Below are 18,256 nucleotides of genomic sequence, written 5' to 3' on the forward strand. Positions count from 1 at the left end.
AGGAAAGGCCATCCTGGATGTTGGCCTATGAGGGGTTTGACATCAGGCTCTCCTTCAGAGGCCTGCCAAACAGGAGACAGGAAGCAATTTAACACTGCAGCATCTCTGATCCTCCCTGCTTCAGTGAAGAGCAAAATTAGCTTTCCATGCTGCTACTTTCCCTTGCTATGTGTAAGCAAAGGAGTTTGCTTACCAACCCAAATACTCACCATGGAAAACATGTTGGTGGGAGTCTTTTGTCGCTTCCTTAGAACAAAGGGGATTAAATGGCATATGTCTGTCCTCCCATACATAATCTAGTAGATTTTTCCTGGTTTTGATTTGAATAAAGAGCTAAGGTAGATCATACCCATTTACAAAACCATTACTTTTATTTCTTTTCCAAATGAGTTAAACACCAAAAAACATATACTGTAAAATAAGTGTTTTATAATGATAAAGAGTCAAAGCAAAACCACAAATTGTGTGATCTTAAAAAAATCAGGAATAAAATATTAAAGCATTGGTTTATATGGACATGTTATCAAAGTAAAGTAAAAACCTACTACTTTCCCAAAGGTAAAGGCATTCAAAGGATAAGATTCACAGTGCAGTGAACGATCAGTGCTTTCTCATGTCTGTTCATTAAAGTAGTTCTTAAATGACTTCATCTGTTTTTTTAACCGATAAACATGACTTTCTCAGTTTCCTTTTTATTTTCCCTTCAAAATTCGAAAAACATTAATGTCCTTTTCAAATCATTTCTAGTCATAGCTCAAATACGCATTGTATAAAATGAAATATGGAATAAAATTAAGGCCGAGCGGAGAAAAGAAAAACACAAGAAATAACAGACCACGAAGAAGTTAACCCAGAAGAACTAATTTTTCTTGATCATCAAATAATAAGCACAAACTAAGAATAAAACTTAGAGATGAGGTTAAATTTAAAATACATACATTTAAAAAATATTACTTTTGAAGATGAAAAACCATCATGTGAATCCATGTACCTCCTAAATGCAGCTCTGGGTCCATACTAAAGTGACAGCCTGTTGTCCCCACTGATTTCTTAAAACAGACTGCTCATCTTTTTTAAGCACAAAATGCAGAGGACAGGGCAACTGCTTAGAATTGCTTTCCTGCTTGAGACCCAGTTATATTTCATGGCCACATCTAATTCCCCATGTCAGCCTCGAGAAGTGATGCAATTCAATTGTCTTGCACTTGGAATAAGGGCCATAAGGTATGAAATTTATAGAGTCATGGAATGCTCTATTTTTCCATTAGTACATATCAGTATTTCCCAAGTGTGCTCCAGGGAACACTAGACTCAAGAGATGCTCTGCAAAAGCCTAAATTGATGCCCAAAACTCCAGCTGGGCACCTGTACCTGCCATTTGTCCCTCCTGGAGATTTGGAAACATACCCGAACTCCGAAATGACTTGCAATACAGAGTGTGTTCAACTTTGTTTAAATCAGTGCTTCTTCTCATTTTGTCAACTAATATGCTTCAACATTCTTCGTATTTGTGGACCACGATTTGGAAAACACCTATTCAGATCTAAAACACTGGCTCTGAGCAGCACATTTATGAGGAGCTGCTCCCTTTCAGGGTGGGCTTTACATGAAGTTCTGGTAAAGTAAGTGAGCTGGAGGCAAACACAGCAAAGAAATGGAGGTGGCTATGTGGGGAGTAAAAGTTAGAGCTAAATGTGAAGAGATGGGTAAGATCAAGTTGTTCCTATTATCTCAGCTGCTCCTATACCAGGGAAGATGTCAGATTGATAAAGGTAAATCTGGGTTTAGCATCCCTGAAGGGCAAGCTCCTTTTATCCTCCCTGCACAGAGAATTTAGAGCAGGGATCAGCTGGAATCCACTCCTCTTCTTCTCCCAGGACCTTCAGTACCAAAGGAATTTGTTTTAACAAGGAGGCTCTGAAACAAGAAGACGGTCATCCTTCCAAGACTTTACCCTCACATTCCCTCTTGTCAGTGCCCACTGCCCCCAGCCCAGTCCCTTTATTAAGAGGCATAGGGGAGGAGGTTTCAAGGCCACCTGAGCATTTTTCTCTTTGCAGAGTAACCATTTGCATTAAAGATCACTGCCTTCCTAGCCTCTGGCTAAACTCAAAAGAACTGTACTCCAAAGCAGGGAGAAATACAGTGAGTGTGGGATTCCAGCAGCCTCTCTGGGTGCATGCAGGGTAAGGAATCCACAGAAGGTGATGGGTGGCCTCTGAAAACTTGTGGGGCCCAGAGAAAAGCAGAGGGGAAGAAGTAGAATCAAAGCAGAATATTTGTGTGTTTTGTTTTGAATGAGCACAATAAAGCAAGAGGTGCTTATGAGAGTAAAATACTATTTTCAAACTGGTAGGAAGTCAATGCCTCAATCAAAGGAAGCAGGTGCTGCAGCCCAGGTGCCCTGATGAAAACAGGTAGCAGGTACTTCTCACTTCCCATTGCTGCCACCCAACAGAGGGGCAGGTTGTAAGTAGCAGTAATCAAGACAAACATTAATTAAGGAATTAAATATGTTAATCACCAAATAGTTGACAGTTCATGTTTTAATGAATAGTAATTAACCCAAAATTAGCTGTATTCTGTGCAGGTTATCATTGGGATTTGTACCTGTAGAATACTACTTTCCTATAAGTAAGAAAAGCAACGTAAAAGAACTACTGTGGCAAGAACACTTTACTCCGCCAAGAAAAGTTTTTGAAACTCTATAAATGCATAATGAGGATATTATTGGGGGGAAAAGCTACAAAAACAAAAGATGCCCAAAACATCCTACTATGATTATCAAAAATACACAGGTGGTTGTCTCTAGTTTTATTGGAAATATCCCCAAATCCAGTAACTGCAAAACTCAGATTCTTACAAGATAAAAAACAACAAAGTTTTTTGTAAGGAGTGACATAGCAGGAACTAAAGTGCTCCACTATTAGCCGATTCCTTTCTTATTGTCTTCCATAAATCTTAATCTCAATAAACTACCACCATTTATTGAGAGGTTAGCATGTCCCAAATGTGCTTTTTCTTTCATCTTAATGCCCTGCACAGCCTTTATATTTAGTCCTATAATTAGGGAAGTAAGTCCCAATAAGTTTATATCAGTTGCCTGAGTTTAGACGTAAACAGGGCTGATATTCAAATCCAGTTCTGTCTGACCCAAAACATATGTTCTTTTAGTATATTCTGATGGTGTCCAGTTTCAAGCAATATGAAATTACTCTAAAAGAGTTAATTCAGCCTAGACGGTGTAGCTCAGTGGTTGAGTGTCAGCTCATGCACCAAGAGGTTGATGGTTTGGTTTGTGGACAGGGCACATGCCCAGGTGCTGCCTCAATCCCCGGTAGGAGGCGTGCAGATGGCAGCCTATCGATGTTTCTCTCTCATCGATGTTTCTATATCTCTCTCCCTTCCTCTCTAAAAATCAAAAATTATATATATATATATATATATATATATTTAAAAATAGTTAATTCATCAATCTTAACTCATTATATCAAAACTACTTTTAAAAGTGTAAAATGCATGTTTTGGAAGCAAAGTACTATAAGAGTAAAATTAATAATTATTCACTTTACATTAATTTTTTTAGATTGCTATAGTGTGTCTTGGCTAACTATAATAGTCTAACTCAGGGGTGGGCAAACTTTTTGACTCGAGGGCCACAATGGGTTCTTAAACTGGACTGGAGGGCCGGAACAAAAGCATGGATGGAGTGTTTGTGTGAACTAATATAAGTTCAAAGTAAAGGAGCGGAGGGGAGAGCAAGAGAACCGGATAGAACAGCCAGATCCAGCCTGCGGGCCATAGTTTGCCCAAGGCTGGTCTAACTACTAGTGCAGAGGTGATGTCTTGGGGGGCGGGGAGCTGAGTCCCTGAGCATCCTATATATTAAAGAGGTAATATGCAAACTGACCGTCACACTGTCACAGATGGTGGCGCCCACAGCGGGGGCGAGGCCAGCTGCTCCACGCACCTGCCGCTGGAGTCCCCTCAGCCCTGCTGGGGGCCTCATGTCCTCCTGCACCCCCACTGACTGACAGCTCTCCCAGGCTCCTCCAACAAGCTGCTCATCTCTCTCTTCCTTGCTCCCCTGAAGCTGAAGTCTGACTGTGGTGTCCAACAAATTGGAAGTTATAACTCATGTCATTGAGAGTATCCTCCATTCCTCAGCCGGGGCCGGCCACTCTGTGCACCTGCCACTGGAGTCCCCCCAGCCCTGCAGGGGGCCTCAGGTCTTCCTCCATCCCTACTGACTGAGGCTCATGCAAGTTGCAATGGCGGTGTCCACTGCCCAGGGCCGGTGCAAGGCGCAGAAAAGCCTCGGATGGTGGCTGCCAGCCGCCCAGGGCCGGCCCAAGGCTCAGGTACCCAGGGCTGGCCAAGGCTTGCGCTGCCAGCAGTGGCAGCAGCAGAGTTGTGATGGGGGTGTCGCCTTCCCCTGATCACCTGGTCGCCTCTCTCCCCTGAGGGCTCCCAACTGTGAAAGGGGGCAGGTCAGGCTGAGGGACCCCCCTCCAGTGCATGAATTTTCATGCACCGGGCCTCTGGTAGAAATATAATGGCCACATAAAATAGACGCACTTCCTCAGGCTTGTGCAAAACTCCATACAGAAAACTCTATATGGGAAATTAATTCAAAGGCAGACCAACTCATGCAGGTTTCATGTTTTGCAACAGCCTGTTTCCTCAGTAAGGGTGCACCAGGACACAGGCTGGGGACCACAGGGTGCAGCAGGGAAGCCTCTCCCCAGGGCAGTGCTGCCTGAACACAACTTACGTTTCTGACTTTTTTCCTGGTCATTTCCTATTAGGATAAGTTAGGCCAGGGTAGAAATAGGATTTGGTAGGTATTTTCCTTCTTCGCCTCTGTTAATACAGCTTGTCTTCCTCATCCCCACTGGGAAACAGCATTCCAGGCTTATATGATGATTTGAAGACCTATTGCTGAGAGTTTGTAAGTTTCCTGCTGACATCCCTCTTGTATCATCTACAGAGTGCCATTTACCTTATAGCGTATGTCACCATTAGGGTAATGACTTCAGTATGTTTACCAGCCAGCTGATAAAGCAAAAATACAAGGGAAATACTACCTTAACTGTGCCTTTAAAACTTTAAAGGCTGATGCTCAGTTGGAGATCTCAGGAATTAAATGAGCAAGTGCATTTTTAGTGGTTTCAAGCCCTTTAGAGATGTTGATTACCAGGTTCATCAACACTTAGCAACACTATATTAAAGAGTCTCTACAAATCCACCTTTAAATTCAAAGTATGAAACTATTCCTAATGAATATCCCAGTGAACCAAAAAGTTAGAATGAGAATTCAGTCCCAGTTCATGATGACAATCACATACGGCTCAGTAAAGTGAGAGAAGTCAGAGGGAAGTGGGGGAGGGAGGAACAGTTGGGGGGTGAGTGTCTGAGGTTTACAATTAGGAAAGCAGAATATTTTATTCCAAAGAAATCAGTAAAAAAAAGAATTCATTGAAACTAATAATATATTTTTTAAATATATTTTATTGATTTTTTTTTACAGAGAGTAAGGGAGAGGGATAGAGAGTTAGAAATACCGATGAGAGAGAAACATCGATCAGCTGCCTCTTGCACACCCCCTACTGGGGATATGCCTGCAACCAGGGTACATGCCCTTGACTGGAATCGAACCTGGGACCCTTGAGTCCGCAGGCCGATGCTCTATCTACTGAGCCAAAAAGGTTAGGGCATGAAACTAATAATAGTTTGATATACAGTACTACCTTTCTTTCAGTATAGTTGATAATTCCTTTTGAAAGACTAATCTCCTAAGGCTTTATAAATTTTGATGGTCTGAACTTGGAGTGTTAAAGGCTGCTATGAATTGAATGTTGTACCTCCCCACCCCAAATTTAAATGCTAAAGCTGTAACCTCCAATGTGATGGTATTCTGAGATGGAGCCTTAGGAGGTAATTAGGTTATATGAGGTCAGAACGTGGAGCCCTCATAATGAGATTAGTGTATTTAGAAGAAGAGGAGAGAGACCAGGGCAAACTCTCTTCCCACATGTTAAGGGAAGACCTTATGAGCACACAACAGAGCATGGGGAGGCAGCCATCTATCAGCCAGAGAAGGCCCTCGCCAAAAAGAAAGAAGAAAATCAGGCACCTGTGAGCAGGACATACCCTCTGACCTTGTCCAGAATTGTGTCCCATTGGCCTCTACCCAGCAGAAGCCTAAGAAAGAGCTTATTAGCGCAGGTTCCAGGGGGCAGTGGGAATGTCACAGAACTAGGCCTTCTCCACTTTTATTTATTTATTTATTTATTTATTTATTTATTTTAAATATATTTTTATTGATTTCAGAGAGGAAGGAAGAGGGAGAGATAGAAACATCCACAATGAGAGAGAATCATGGTGGATCGGCTGCCTCCTGCAAGTCCCCCACTGGGGATCAAGCCCACAACCCAGGCATGCGCCCTTGACCAGAATCGAACCCGGGAACTTTCAGTTCGCAGGCCAACGCTCTATCCACTGAGCAAACTGGCTAGGGCGGCCTTCTCCACTTTTAGACAGTCTCCTCCAAAATGAGTTTCTAAAAACATTCAGCTCTTTGCCTTGTCCACCAGACAAAAGCCCTTGGAGGCCCGGCCTAGCCAAACCCATTTCCCTGCTTCCATTTTAATCCTATGAAAGATGAAACTTTTTCCCAGAGGTCTTATTTTTTAATTATATCACAGATCATAATATGCTTATAAAAAATAAGGTATTCATTAAATATGATATTTTCCTCAGGAAGAAAAATTAGATTTTATTCTTTTTTTTATAAGTAAAATAATACATGTACATTGGGGAAAGTTTAGATTATGACAGATGGCAGGGAAAAAAATCAAAACATTAGCTGGGGAGATACCATTTTAAAATATATTTATTTCACCATACACTGTAGAATATATATATATATATATATATATATATATATATATATATATATATATATTATAGGTCTGGTGCACAAGATTCATAGATTCATGCACTGTGGCGGACGGGGGGGGGGGGTGGTCCCTCAGCCTGGCCTGCTCCCTCGCGCAGCACAGTCCAGGACCCCTTGGGGGATCGGGCTTAAGCTGGCAGTCAGACACCCCTCTTGCAGTCCGGGGCTCCAGCAGTCCGGGACCCCTAGCTCCTTACTAACCGTCTACAGCGGAGGCAGGAGAGGCTCCCACCACCGCTGCTGTGCTCACCAGCTGTAAGCCCGGCTTCTGACTGAGCGGCGCTTCCCCTGTGGGAGCACACTGACCACCAGAGGGCAGCTCCTGCATTGAGCGTCTGCCCCTGGTGGTCAGTGCACGTCATAGTGACCAGTCGTTCCACAGTCTGGTCAATTTGCATTTAGCCTTTTATTATATAGGAGATACACACACACACACACACACACACACTAGAGGTCCAGTGCATGAAATTCGTACACTGGAGAGGCATCCTTCAGCCTGACCTGCACCCTCTGCAATCCGAGCCCTCAGGGGATGTCCTACTGATGGCTTAGGCCCGCTCCCCGTGGTGAGCAGGCCTAAGCCACAGTCTGGCCTCTCTCTGCAGGAGGTGACCAGACTGATCAGGGCAAGGCGCCGCAACTGCTGCCACTGCCAGCCACTGTAGCCACCAAGGTGTTTTATCAACATGGACTCCAGTTCCTTCACCACAAAAAAATAACAACTTTCTTTAGGCATTTTCACAATGTCTCTTTTATAGAATATGACCTTTCTTTCTTTCTTCCTTTCTTTCTTCCTTCCTTCCTTCCTTCCTTCCTTCCTTCCTTCCTTCCTTCCTTCCTTTCTTTCTTTCCTTCCTTCCTTCCTTCCTTCCTTCCTATCCTCACCTGAGGATATTTTTCCATTTATTTTTAGAGAGTGTGGAAGAGAGAGGGAGAGACAGAGAGAAACATTAGTGTGAGAGAGACACTTTGATTGATTGCCTCCTGCATGAGCCCTGACCTGGGCCCCGGCCAGGGAGGAGCCTGCAACCTAGGTACATGCCCTTGACCAGAATCAAACCCAGACCCTGTGGTCGGCAGGCCAAGGCTCTATTCACTGAGCCAAACTGGCTAGGGCAAGATATGACATTTCTGAGCCCCTCCAGCAGCAGACCTTCGTTTCTTCCTCCGGGAATTAGGTGGAAAAACCCTAGATCACCTTCTGGGATTCTTATTACCCAAGTTACCAAGAACACTGAGAGTGGTGTATGGGAAGCTTAGCCAATGATCAGTCAGAAAAGGTGTTTCCTCTGCAGCTCATGTGCAGAGGTGGGACTGCCAGTGCACACAGCTGGCAGGCCCTGTTCTCTGCGAGCCTGCGCCATCTGTGGCTTGCCTCACCACTCACACGGTCCCCTCCCACCCACCTGCGCACACAGCTTCCTCCTGACTGGTCATGACGTTACGGTGTCCTGGCTAATTTGCATATTACCTGTTATATATATAGATATGTGTGTGTGTGTGTGTGTGTGTGTGTGTGTGTGTGTGTGTATGACCCTAACCTTAACCCTAATTTAAACAACTAGATTTAATTTACTGCTTTACATAGGGCTTTTCCATTTAAAAACATAAGCTCAAATTCATCATGAAATGGTTCTCTACAATATTATTCTTAATGGTTGCAAAATAAATTTTTTTATTGAGCCAGCACAAATTAATCTCTATTAGAATTAATACTGTTTCTGAATTTTCATTATTACAAATAAAAAGCTCTGAATATCCTTATAGTTAATTATTTGCAACCACTCTTCATTATTTCCTTAGAATGAATTCCTAACACTAGATTGCTAAATTTTTAACACCTTTAAAATATATTGCCAAAGTGTACTACAAATAAAAATTTTAACAATTTATATGTCAACTAACAGCTTTCCCTAACCCTTCGTTTCCATTTAAGTAACATTTATCATTCATTAAATACCAGAAATTGTTATAGGTAATGGGTACAAAAATAAATGAAGCAATAAATTTATAGCCCATTTACTCCCATGATCAAATCCAAAGATGGAGGAATGGATGCATCTTCTTGATTAAACACCAAACCTGTGGAATGAATTCATGGGTTCTGTTCATGACATTCAAATGAAAAGCAGGCATGAGATGACCCACTTTTCCCTCCCTGAGTCTAACTGAGCAAACATGAGAGATGATCTTGGATACATGATGCATTTGGCTCTTCAGTAAGCCAAAGGAATTAAGAGAAAAGCAAAATATCACAATCCTCTTAATGCATCCTCGTAGCTTGAAATAGAGTTATTTTTAAATATCAGGTTATTTGGAAAGGCACTGAGGACAAAAGGAGAGAGAACACCAAATGACATCATTACTAATTTCCCGCTTTTGACACCGTCAGGATGCGCTTGGGTTACAGGAAATCTCCCACAATCAGGATGTAACATCAAGATTGCTTTCGTGCCACTTCTTAACTTCTCCTAGATCTCCACCCTTGTTACATTAAATGAGAACTCAGAGTGGCCTCAAGAGAACATCGCAAATGACAGCAGCAAGGACAGCAGTTCCCCGCCTGACAAAGACTCTGCCTACATACGGCATTTTCTTCCCATTGCTTATGAGGTTGGAGCAGGGACCTGCATCTCACTAGCTTTTCTCCATGGGGCTCACTTCTTAATGACTCATTTACCCCTGAGAGCCACTGATGGAAGAAGGGCTGCTTCTTTTAGAATCAAGTGCTCTGTCTCCCTGAGTCAGATAAGGTTTACTTAATATAGAAAGTACAATATCCTTGCAGAGAGCACTTCCTGCCCTGCTGCAGGTTACTGCTAATATATGTATAAGCAAGTTTGAGTTGTGTCTTTTACTCCTTTCTCAAGGTAATATTTCAAACAAAGCTTTAATACACTCCCTATCAAATAGCATAAGCTTTCCTTACATTGGTATATCACAACACTTCTTATACATTCTCTGATGATACAATTTAAAGTAGATTTTTAGAAGTCAGAGGATGCATCAAAACATGAAATGAAAACTAAGAGCATACCTGATAAAAGTTAGGCCAAAAAGTACTAATGGCCAGTTCTGCCCTGTTCCATGTGCGTGTCGGCTCTCCAGATATATTCCAGATAGGGTTCCCCAAAGGCCCATTGTTGACCTTCACGTAGACATTGAGTAACCCGGGAGCAGAGTTACTCTTGCTGGACACAAAATAGTGAAAATCAATGCAGTGGGTATCATTTTCTTTGAGCTGCGGTAAAAGGAGGTGGGCTCTCTGCCCCTCAGGTCGGCCAGATGTGTTCACCAACATGAAAGAACCTGAGAAAAGAAAATCAAAGAAGAGTCACAATCTGAAACACAACTTTCTGGTCACTTCTGAAAAGCCACCATCATTTACATGGGTTGACCCTGAAATTCCGCAACTACTTAGGCTTTGAAGATCCCATCTCTCTCATACCTTTTCACCCCCAAAGTATTCTCAAGATCAGTGAATGGAAAATTCCTTTGATGTCACTGAAATTAGTCTCCTAAGTAAGAGAAAGGTGCATAATTTGCAGATATGTGCTGATCAATCTGGTAGTCACTAAGCCACATGTAGCTATTTAAATTAAAATTAACTAAAATTCCATAACATTCAAAGTTTAGTTCCTCAGTCACCCTTACCACATTTCAGGAACTAAATAGCCACATGTGGCTAGTTGCTTCCATATTGGGCAGCAGAAATATTGAACTTTTCCATCATCTCAGAAAGTTCTATTGAACAACAAACAATCCATTACATAATGGTGCCACCATTGGGGAATCATATGCACTTTACGATTCTCACATAACCTAGAGGAAGAGAACAGATTGGTCTGATGTGTGGAATCTTGGAGAACCTGATTGGCATTATGATGCTCCTTGTAGTCAATGTAATAAAATTCTTGCAGTTCAGTCCCACCAACCCCTCCCGCATTGGTATAACAATGGACTTCCTGATATTGGGGTGTTTTCATGACTGGGCATACTGAGGCCATCTTGAGGATGGTCGTTTTCAGAAGTCTCCAGGAGCTTTTTTCTATCTTTGCATCCATGGTACTAAGCCATCCATGAAAGTGTTTCCACATGGAGTCAAGCTTGCCAGATACCCCGGCATCAACTGTGCCATGTGGGCCCTCCCCATGTTTAAGATCAACAGAAATGGCAACTAAAATAATTATAGAAATTTTACATATCACATAAACACAGGTAAAAGCAAAGTGTTCTAAAATGAAAGGGAAAATAGGTCATTATAAGTCTTCTTTAGCAGAGAGAAAAATATACCGAAACTCTGAGAAGAAACACCTAAACTTGAGAGTATAAAGATGAAAAGTAAAATACTACTCAGATGTACTTAAACTCATGATTTCTACTGGGTGAGGAAACTATTGCCCTTGAGTATTCTTTTTTAATTTTGTAAAACATATTTTTATTAATTTCAGAGAGGAAGGGAGAGGAAGAGAGAGACAGAAACATCAATGATGAGGGAGAATTATCCATTGGCTGCCTTCTACATGCTCCCCCCACAACCCCATGGGGGATTGAGCCTGCAACTGGGCACATGCCCCAACCTGGAACTGGACCGTAACCTCCCGGTTCATAGGTCATGCTCACCACTGAGCAACACCAGCCAAGCATGTATTCCTTTTTAAACGCTCCTCTTGAGATGCCTAATTTTCAAGGAGGCATGTATATGTACATTTTTTTTTTGTGTGTATATATATATATATTTACATATGTGTGTGGTGTAGAGTAAAATATATATATATATATATATATATATATATATATATATATATATATTTTACTCTACACCACACACATATGTAAATATACATACACAATACTAGAAAAAGTGTGGGATTTCTATCTTGTCTGCAAGCTGTGATTTCCTAAACAGAAAAATGAGAAGACTACTTTTCCCAGAGAATTAGGAGGACTAAATAAGAAAACAAATGTAGATAAATCCTTTACAAATTAAAGGATCAGTATTAGAAAATGTTTGCTTATGGCTGTTACCCTCCCAGTGTCCCTAGAGGAGGTGAACTAGTGTCAATGCCATTTAAGATAGATAGGAATTATCTCATAGAGAAATTAAGAAGCAGCTTACCCAGACTTTAGGATGAGTTAGTGGCAAAACCAGAACTTTGAGCCCCTGAGTTTCCAGCCCATTACTCATCCTGCCACACTCCAATAACCCCATGTTTCTCTGTGTACTGCTTGAGCATATACGAAGCAAACAAACCCCTTCATAACAGTGAAGGAAAATTACAGTCGCTATTTGAAAATGGAGAAGTTTTTCAAGAGATGAATGTTATGTACCTGTAAATGTGAAAGCTAAGCCACAAGGGAAGGGTTATCTATGGAACATATATTCCAGTAATAAGGAAAAACTGAAATGTGATTTAAGAAAGAGTTGGGAACAGAGAAAGGGAACAAGTGGCAAGAGAATGCCGTTGAAATGATTTGGGTTAGCTATATACTACAAAATGTAGAAATATCTTCAAAATACAAAGGATTGACCAACCCCGTAAGAAATCTACAGCAGACTTTTGTGCTTTTCTGCTCTTGGTAAAACTGTACTTTTCTGCTCTTAGTAAAATATAAGAAATTTTATTTCATATTCAATCATTTGGGGCTCTGTTACCTGCAACATAGCTACAATGTCTACTGAGGAATGACATGGCCTTGAGGCCATCTTCAAATCACCAAAACCTTTAGTGTTCGACACTGCCAATATCATTTCCTGGAATGTTTCCATCATTTAAACTTGGGCAACCATGGGTGGCAAACATGACAACATGCAAAGGATGGCAAAAGTCCGCGTTTCCCAAACCCTGTGAAGTCTAGTTTAGAAGGCTTGGGTGAAGCTGAGCCATACCAATCCCATTTCACAGCTTGGCATAAACTTGGTAACTTCCTAACATTCTGTTCAGGAAATGACCAGGGCTCCCTAAAATGCTGGTTTGTTTTTTTTTAGCTACACAGCCTTTCCTCCTCCAATACTTGAATATGCTCCATCCCAGCACAAAAGGCTCAGTCAGCTTTCTGAGCTGTTGAAAGCATACAGAAATTTTTATGTTGATGTCAGGGTGATAGTCTATGTTACATACTCAAATGACTCTAATTTTCATACTCCTCTTTTTTCCCCTTTTTGAGCCAGAATCCATTCTGTTTGTCACATGGCATCTTCTGTAATACACATGACATAGGATTAGCAAATAGGGGGGTGACATCCATGTAAGACCAAAGTACCTTTGGTTCATGTGTGATCTTTTTGTAGGACATTATAGTTTCAGAGTGATCAGGGGCAAATTTTCTCTTAAATAGAAGGCTATGTGGTAGCTTTTGAACAAAGATAAAAATCCTGAGCAGTGCCTTGGCTTAGTCTAAGAAGTGGAAAGAAGAAGTCTAGTGGTTTCCAGAGCCATTCCTCTTTCTCTTCTGCTAAGCTGTCTGGGAAATCACAAGAACGGATGAAGAAACTCTACTCCCTCCTGAGTTTAAAAAGGAAAGAACATGGACTGATGAAGAGGACAAACCCTGGATCCGATTTTTAAGTTGGCAGAAATGGGCCTCTATTAGAAGGGAATGACTTCCAGGACCGGTTAGTGAGAAGGAGGCTGGAGCCCTCGGGTACAGGACTAAGGATGGATTCACTGGGATTCTAACTGCCAGTGAATGGGAGTCAACGGGCCAGTGTTTTGATTAGGGTTGTTATTTTTTTTATTAGTTCTCTGGCTACAAAACTGCATAGACTGTGAGTGGTCTGCCTCAACCCCATTTTCCTCACAGGATCTATCACTGTGTGTGATTTTGTAAAATCAGTCAGAGATGTTCCAAGCACACATGTGTAGAGCTGGTGAAAACACCTGCTCCACACTGTCTTCTTCCTTCATGTGTTCTGGTCCACAGGAAGCAATTCTGTCTGGGCTATCTCCACAGTCACAAGCAAGAGACCTCTCCTCCCACTGTCCAGAAACCAGCTGAGCATCACTCTGATGTCACACACACAACCTTTTAGAGGAAGAGTCTCTCTTTACTGAGAACCTATCCCCTGGGACATTCCCCTGAGAGGCCCCCTTTTTTCTTTCTCTGGAGTCTCTCAAGTGGTATTTCTACACGGCCCACACAATTAATGATTAATGCATATAAAAGCACCTAAGATAATCTTGCCATGTAGCATAAGCTCAAAATATGTTTGTGATTAGCACTATGATTATTTTGTTTCCTCATAGTTCCACTAAATGCATGACTTCTCTGAATTTTCTGCAATTCTTTAGCATTTAGCTCTATAGATTTCTACCTGTCCACATCACAATCTTCCTGATCCTATCCTATTTCAGGTCAGTGGTAATTTTTAAATTTCCTTTCTTTATGAGAGAGGACCATTAGTATTACAAATGGCATTACAAAACTCAATGAATTGAGTATTGAACTCAATCTTGTCTCTACATTTAAGCTTTGGGAAGAGAAGCTTTATTTCTGTGTGACCATGAGAATTTACTTCATGGTTTCAAAGTATAGAAAGTGACGTTTCAGCCAATACTGTACTTTTGCCAGTGTTGTACTACTGTCTTATGGTGAGTTTAGAGAAGAAAATGAGAACATTTATGTTTAGCAGAGTCTAGCAACCCAGAATCCTTGGGGAAGTTCACAATTGTGCATAGAGAATGGGAAGTGGGAAGAAAGAGATGCCTTTTCATTGTTTGAATGTGTCACCTATATGATATGAAAGAAAAGTCAACTCACCAGCCAAATGTTTAAAAAATTCAAAACATTTATATTCAATTGTAGACTAAGAGGGTGATTTTTCTTAAATATCCCTATATTGCTGAATGTTTAATTTTCACCTTCTACTTCAATGTTTTGACTTGAGGAAATGAATTTTCAAGGAGTAATTGGGTCTCCCTTGGTAAGCATTTCCTTACCTCAACTTTTTTCCCCTACAAAAAAACACTCCAACTGGGCAAATAAAAGAAATCAGAATTCAAATTAGCATAGAAGTTCTGTTTGTGTTTAGATAACAAAACACTCTTAAATCCTAGAATGGAAGTAGAGAATTTAACACTGCAGGCAAATGAAAAAAAGTTCCACATAATGGAGTAGGCTTCAAAAGGAACAGTCTTTCTATACAGACTTTGAAGGTCCATTAAGAATAATTATTTTCACTTTTTTGAAAAGGAAAACTCTGTTATGAGAACATGCAGTGTTCGCATTCTTGAATCTTTGGGTGAATTAAATTTAGCTTAATCATATCCACTGGCAAATGCTTTTGATAAGGCTATCTTCCATCATTGTTTGCTACAGCAGCAATAACTACGTATAATTAGTTATTCCCTTCTGCACCATCATTAAAATTTGCATTGGTATGGTAGAGGCTCTAGATTTTTAAAGGCTGAGGAAACTGGCTGAATTCTCTTGCTACATTTGAGAAACTTTGTGCACACAACAAAAAGGGGAGAGTTTTCAGTCATCCATCAGCAAGAGATGATGGGTGTTATCGAATACTTTGGCTGACAGAGAAGAAGCATTTATAAACTTGAAAGCCATTATAAAATTCACTTTTTAAGCCTCTTAGTTTTAATAAAAGTGCACAGATCCTTAGTCTTCCACTCCCTTTGGCTGTTTCATCTTCATTTTTCCCCTCAATGACCACGCCTTCACATTTATGAACTGAAGGTCCAAAAGCCATAAAAAGTTTACAAGTCCCATCTTTGCTAGCATATATCCTGACTAGTTTGCATGGCCTGTGGGCTTCCTCTCACCTACATAGATACTCCGCTTGTAACAATGAAGGTATCTAGAGCAGTGCTGCTCAAACAATCTATGATAAAGGAGCAGTTTTAAAATTCCTAATGCATCTCAGACCAAGTTTACGTAAAGCACAATAAACATGGATTTTTTAGAAAAAGAAATTAAAAAGACATGCAACATGCAAGCACAAATTTGTTATTAAATAAACATAAAATTACTCTGCCAAATTCCTCTAAAAATTTCTAAAGACTTTCTCTCAATTTCTTAGTGCCCATGGACCAGGAACAATGTGCGGACCACCTCTCATCTGAAGAGCACTCTGAGTGGCATAGCCTTAAAGTTATAGGGGTATAGCACTCTTGGTACCCAATCTGTGTATTTTTCTTAACATTGGAAGAAGAACACTGAGACACGTTAATTGAAAAAAGGAATGAAGAAAATTTCTCTGGTTTCTTAACCCAATGATAATGGTTATAAAGTCAAGCAAGCCCTTTGCCTATGATGAAAGGTGGTGGAGACGAAGTGTAGGAAGCAGGTGGACATAGGGAAGAGGCAGTCACAGTCTTGGTGAGTGAAAAGACAGCACTGAGACTCAATTCAGAAAAGAACTGACTTCTAGGCAAGGAGCGAAGGAAGAGAGCTCAGTGGGCCAGGGCATGCGGGATCACAGCAATCGTGGCTGTTCTTAAGGGAAAGGGGAAAATGCAGGGAAGTAAAGTGTGCCACCCGGTGCCTAGGCAAGGTGCTCCGTAAGCTCCTTCTCCTTAATTCTCCCCAACAAGAATGACCTGATGAAACACAGAAAATAATTAACTCACCAGAGGGTCCCACTGACAATGTCTGACAGAGCAAGGGGAAGTTGAATTTTTATATTTAACTCCAAAGGCAATGCTCTACAACCAATTATATTGCAAACATTCTGACTATTACTCATAACACAAAAAACATTGCATATTGCTACCCAGTATACATGTGTGATGCTACGTGTGCATACATAACACTTATACACATAGACACATATTCAGACATAACATTTTTATGGAAAAAAAAATGTGTCACTATGTTTCTTACCATGTGCCTGTGTATTATATTCACATCTCCTATTCTACCATATTTCATTTTGCAACATAAATAAGTAAATAAATCCTGGGTGCAACCCACGATTGATTTCACAGCCCAGGAGTGCTTTAAGGCCAGACTGCAGCTCCTCCCCAATAACCAAAACCAGCAATATCTAAAATGGGCTCTGCCTCCTTAGTAAGAAGGCTTTTCATTTTTAATTTGCAATTTCAAATTGATCTCATCCCTCAAATATCAAGATGCCATGTGACATCCCTCCTCCTGCTCCCTCAGCCAGTACTAACAAGGGTCCTAAAAATATGTATTTTCTGATGAGAAACCTCGTGAAACAGGGAAGATGAAACCTGTGGAGAAATAAATGAACTCAGGGAGCAAAGCTCAAAGGGAACAAAGCCTCTGCAGGGAGCGGCCACTATCACTTTAAAAATACTTATTAGCGCCCACTGCAGCCTGAGGAACGGCTGTCTCCATTTATGTTCTGCAGACCAGATGTCATGCTTCCTTCTCAAGCTACTGCCCCTCCACGCCCTTTCAAACACTTCACCCTCGTACAAATACTCACTTTGCAACTACTAGAGAAGAACACTCTAATAAAAAATTTCTCTTCACCCAACTGTCCCATCCTCCCTTTTTATTTTACCCTCCATCTTCTTGCCTTTCTTGTCCTTTCTCAGCAATTCCTGGGCTAGACCATTTGTTCACTGCACCAATTTTTGCCATGTTCCTAATATCCTCATGAAAATACAGGAGGAGGGCAAAGAATTAACACCACGTCACCAGGAAGCCCAAGCGAGACTCTCTACGCAACTGCACAGCCTCTTCCCTCCTAGAGTCCAGGTGGTGCTCTCACTGGGAGAGCTCTGATGGGCTCATCGGATGAGGGACTTCTTACAAGTCATACTAGTTTGTACATGCGCTCTGTTCTCCCTGAGGGCATTCCACATCCATCTAAGTGCTATAAAAGTAATAACAAGCATAATTCATATGCCTAAACGTTCATAAAACACTTGCTTTAAGACATTCATATTAAATAACCATTGTCAATTTAGTGATTCACATGTTAACTGAAGGGGTATTATTAATTATTCATAAAATACTGAGCTGAACGAAATAGATTCATTCATCTTAAGTAGTCACTTTTAGCCATGACAGGGCTCATCTGAGCGCCCATATGTGCTGGGCATTTTGAGAACCACAAACTGTAAAACTTGGACCAATTCCTCCAGGAAGAACCTCACAGATTAGATGTATATCATACATTAAATATTCTGTATTCAGCACAGTTAGAAAAAAAAAATCACAAATTAGCAAATCAGACCCATTAACTTTAGTAACATTTATATAACTACAACCTGGAGTGCCTGCCAATTTTGTGAATTTAGAACTATCAACTAACAACTCTTTAAAAAAAAAAAAAAGAGTTTCATGACACAGGTATTATATGAGACA

General features: G+C 41.0%; 1 protein-coding gene across 8 annotated transcripts in view; it reads right to left on the reverse strand.

The window, feature by feature from the left end:
* Positions 1 to 18,256, reverse strand: part of PTPRM (protein tyrosine phosphatase receptor type M) — a 668,229-nt gene that overhangs the window by 399,237 nt on the left and 250,736 nt on the right. For all 8 annotated transcript variants that reach the window (XM_080683128.1, XM_080683126.1, XM_080683127.1 and 5 more), the window contains exon 3: positions 9,999 to 10,270. In XM_080683128.1, the coding sequence (XP_080539254.1) occupies positions 9,999 to 10,270 (272 nt within the window). The remainder of the gene's footprint in view (positions 1 to 9,998; positions 10,271 to 18,256) is intronic.

Source organism: Plecotus auritus, assembly GCF_963455305.1.
Source record: "Plecotus auritus genome assembly, chromosome: 8".
Taxonomy (NCBI): Eukaryota; Metazoa; Chordata; class Mammalia; order Chiroptera; family Vespertilionidae; genus Plecotus; species Plecotus auritus.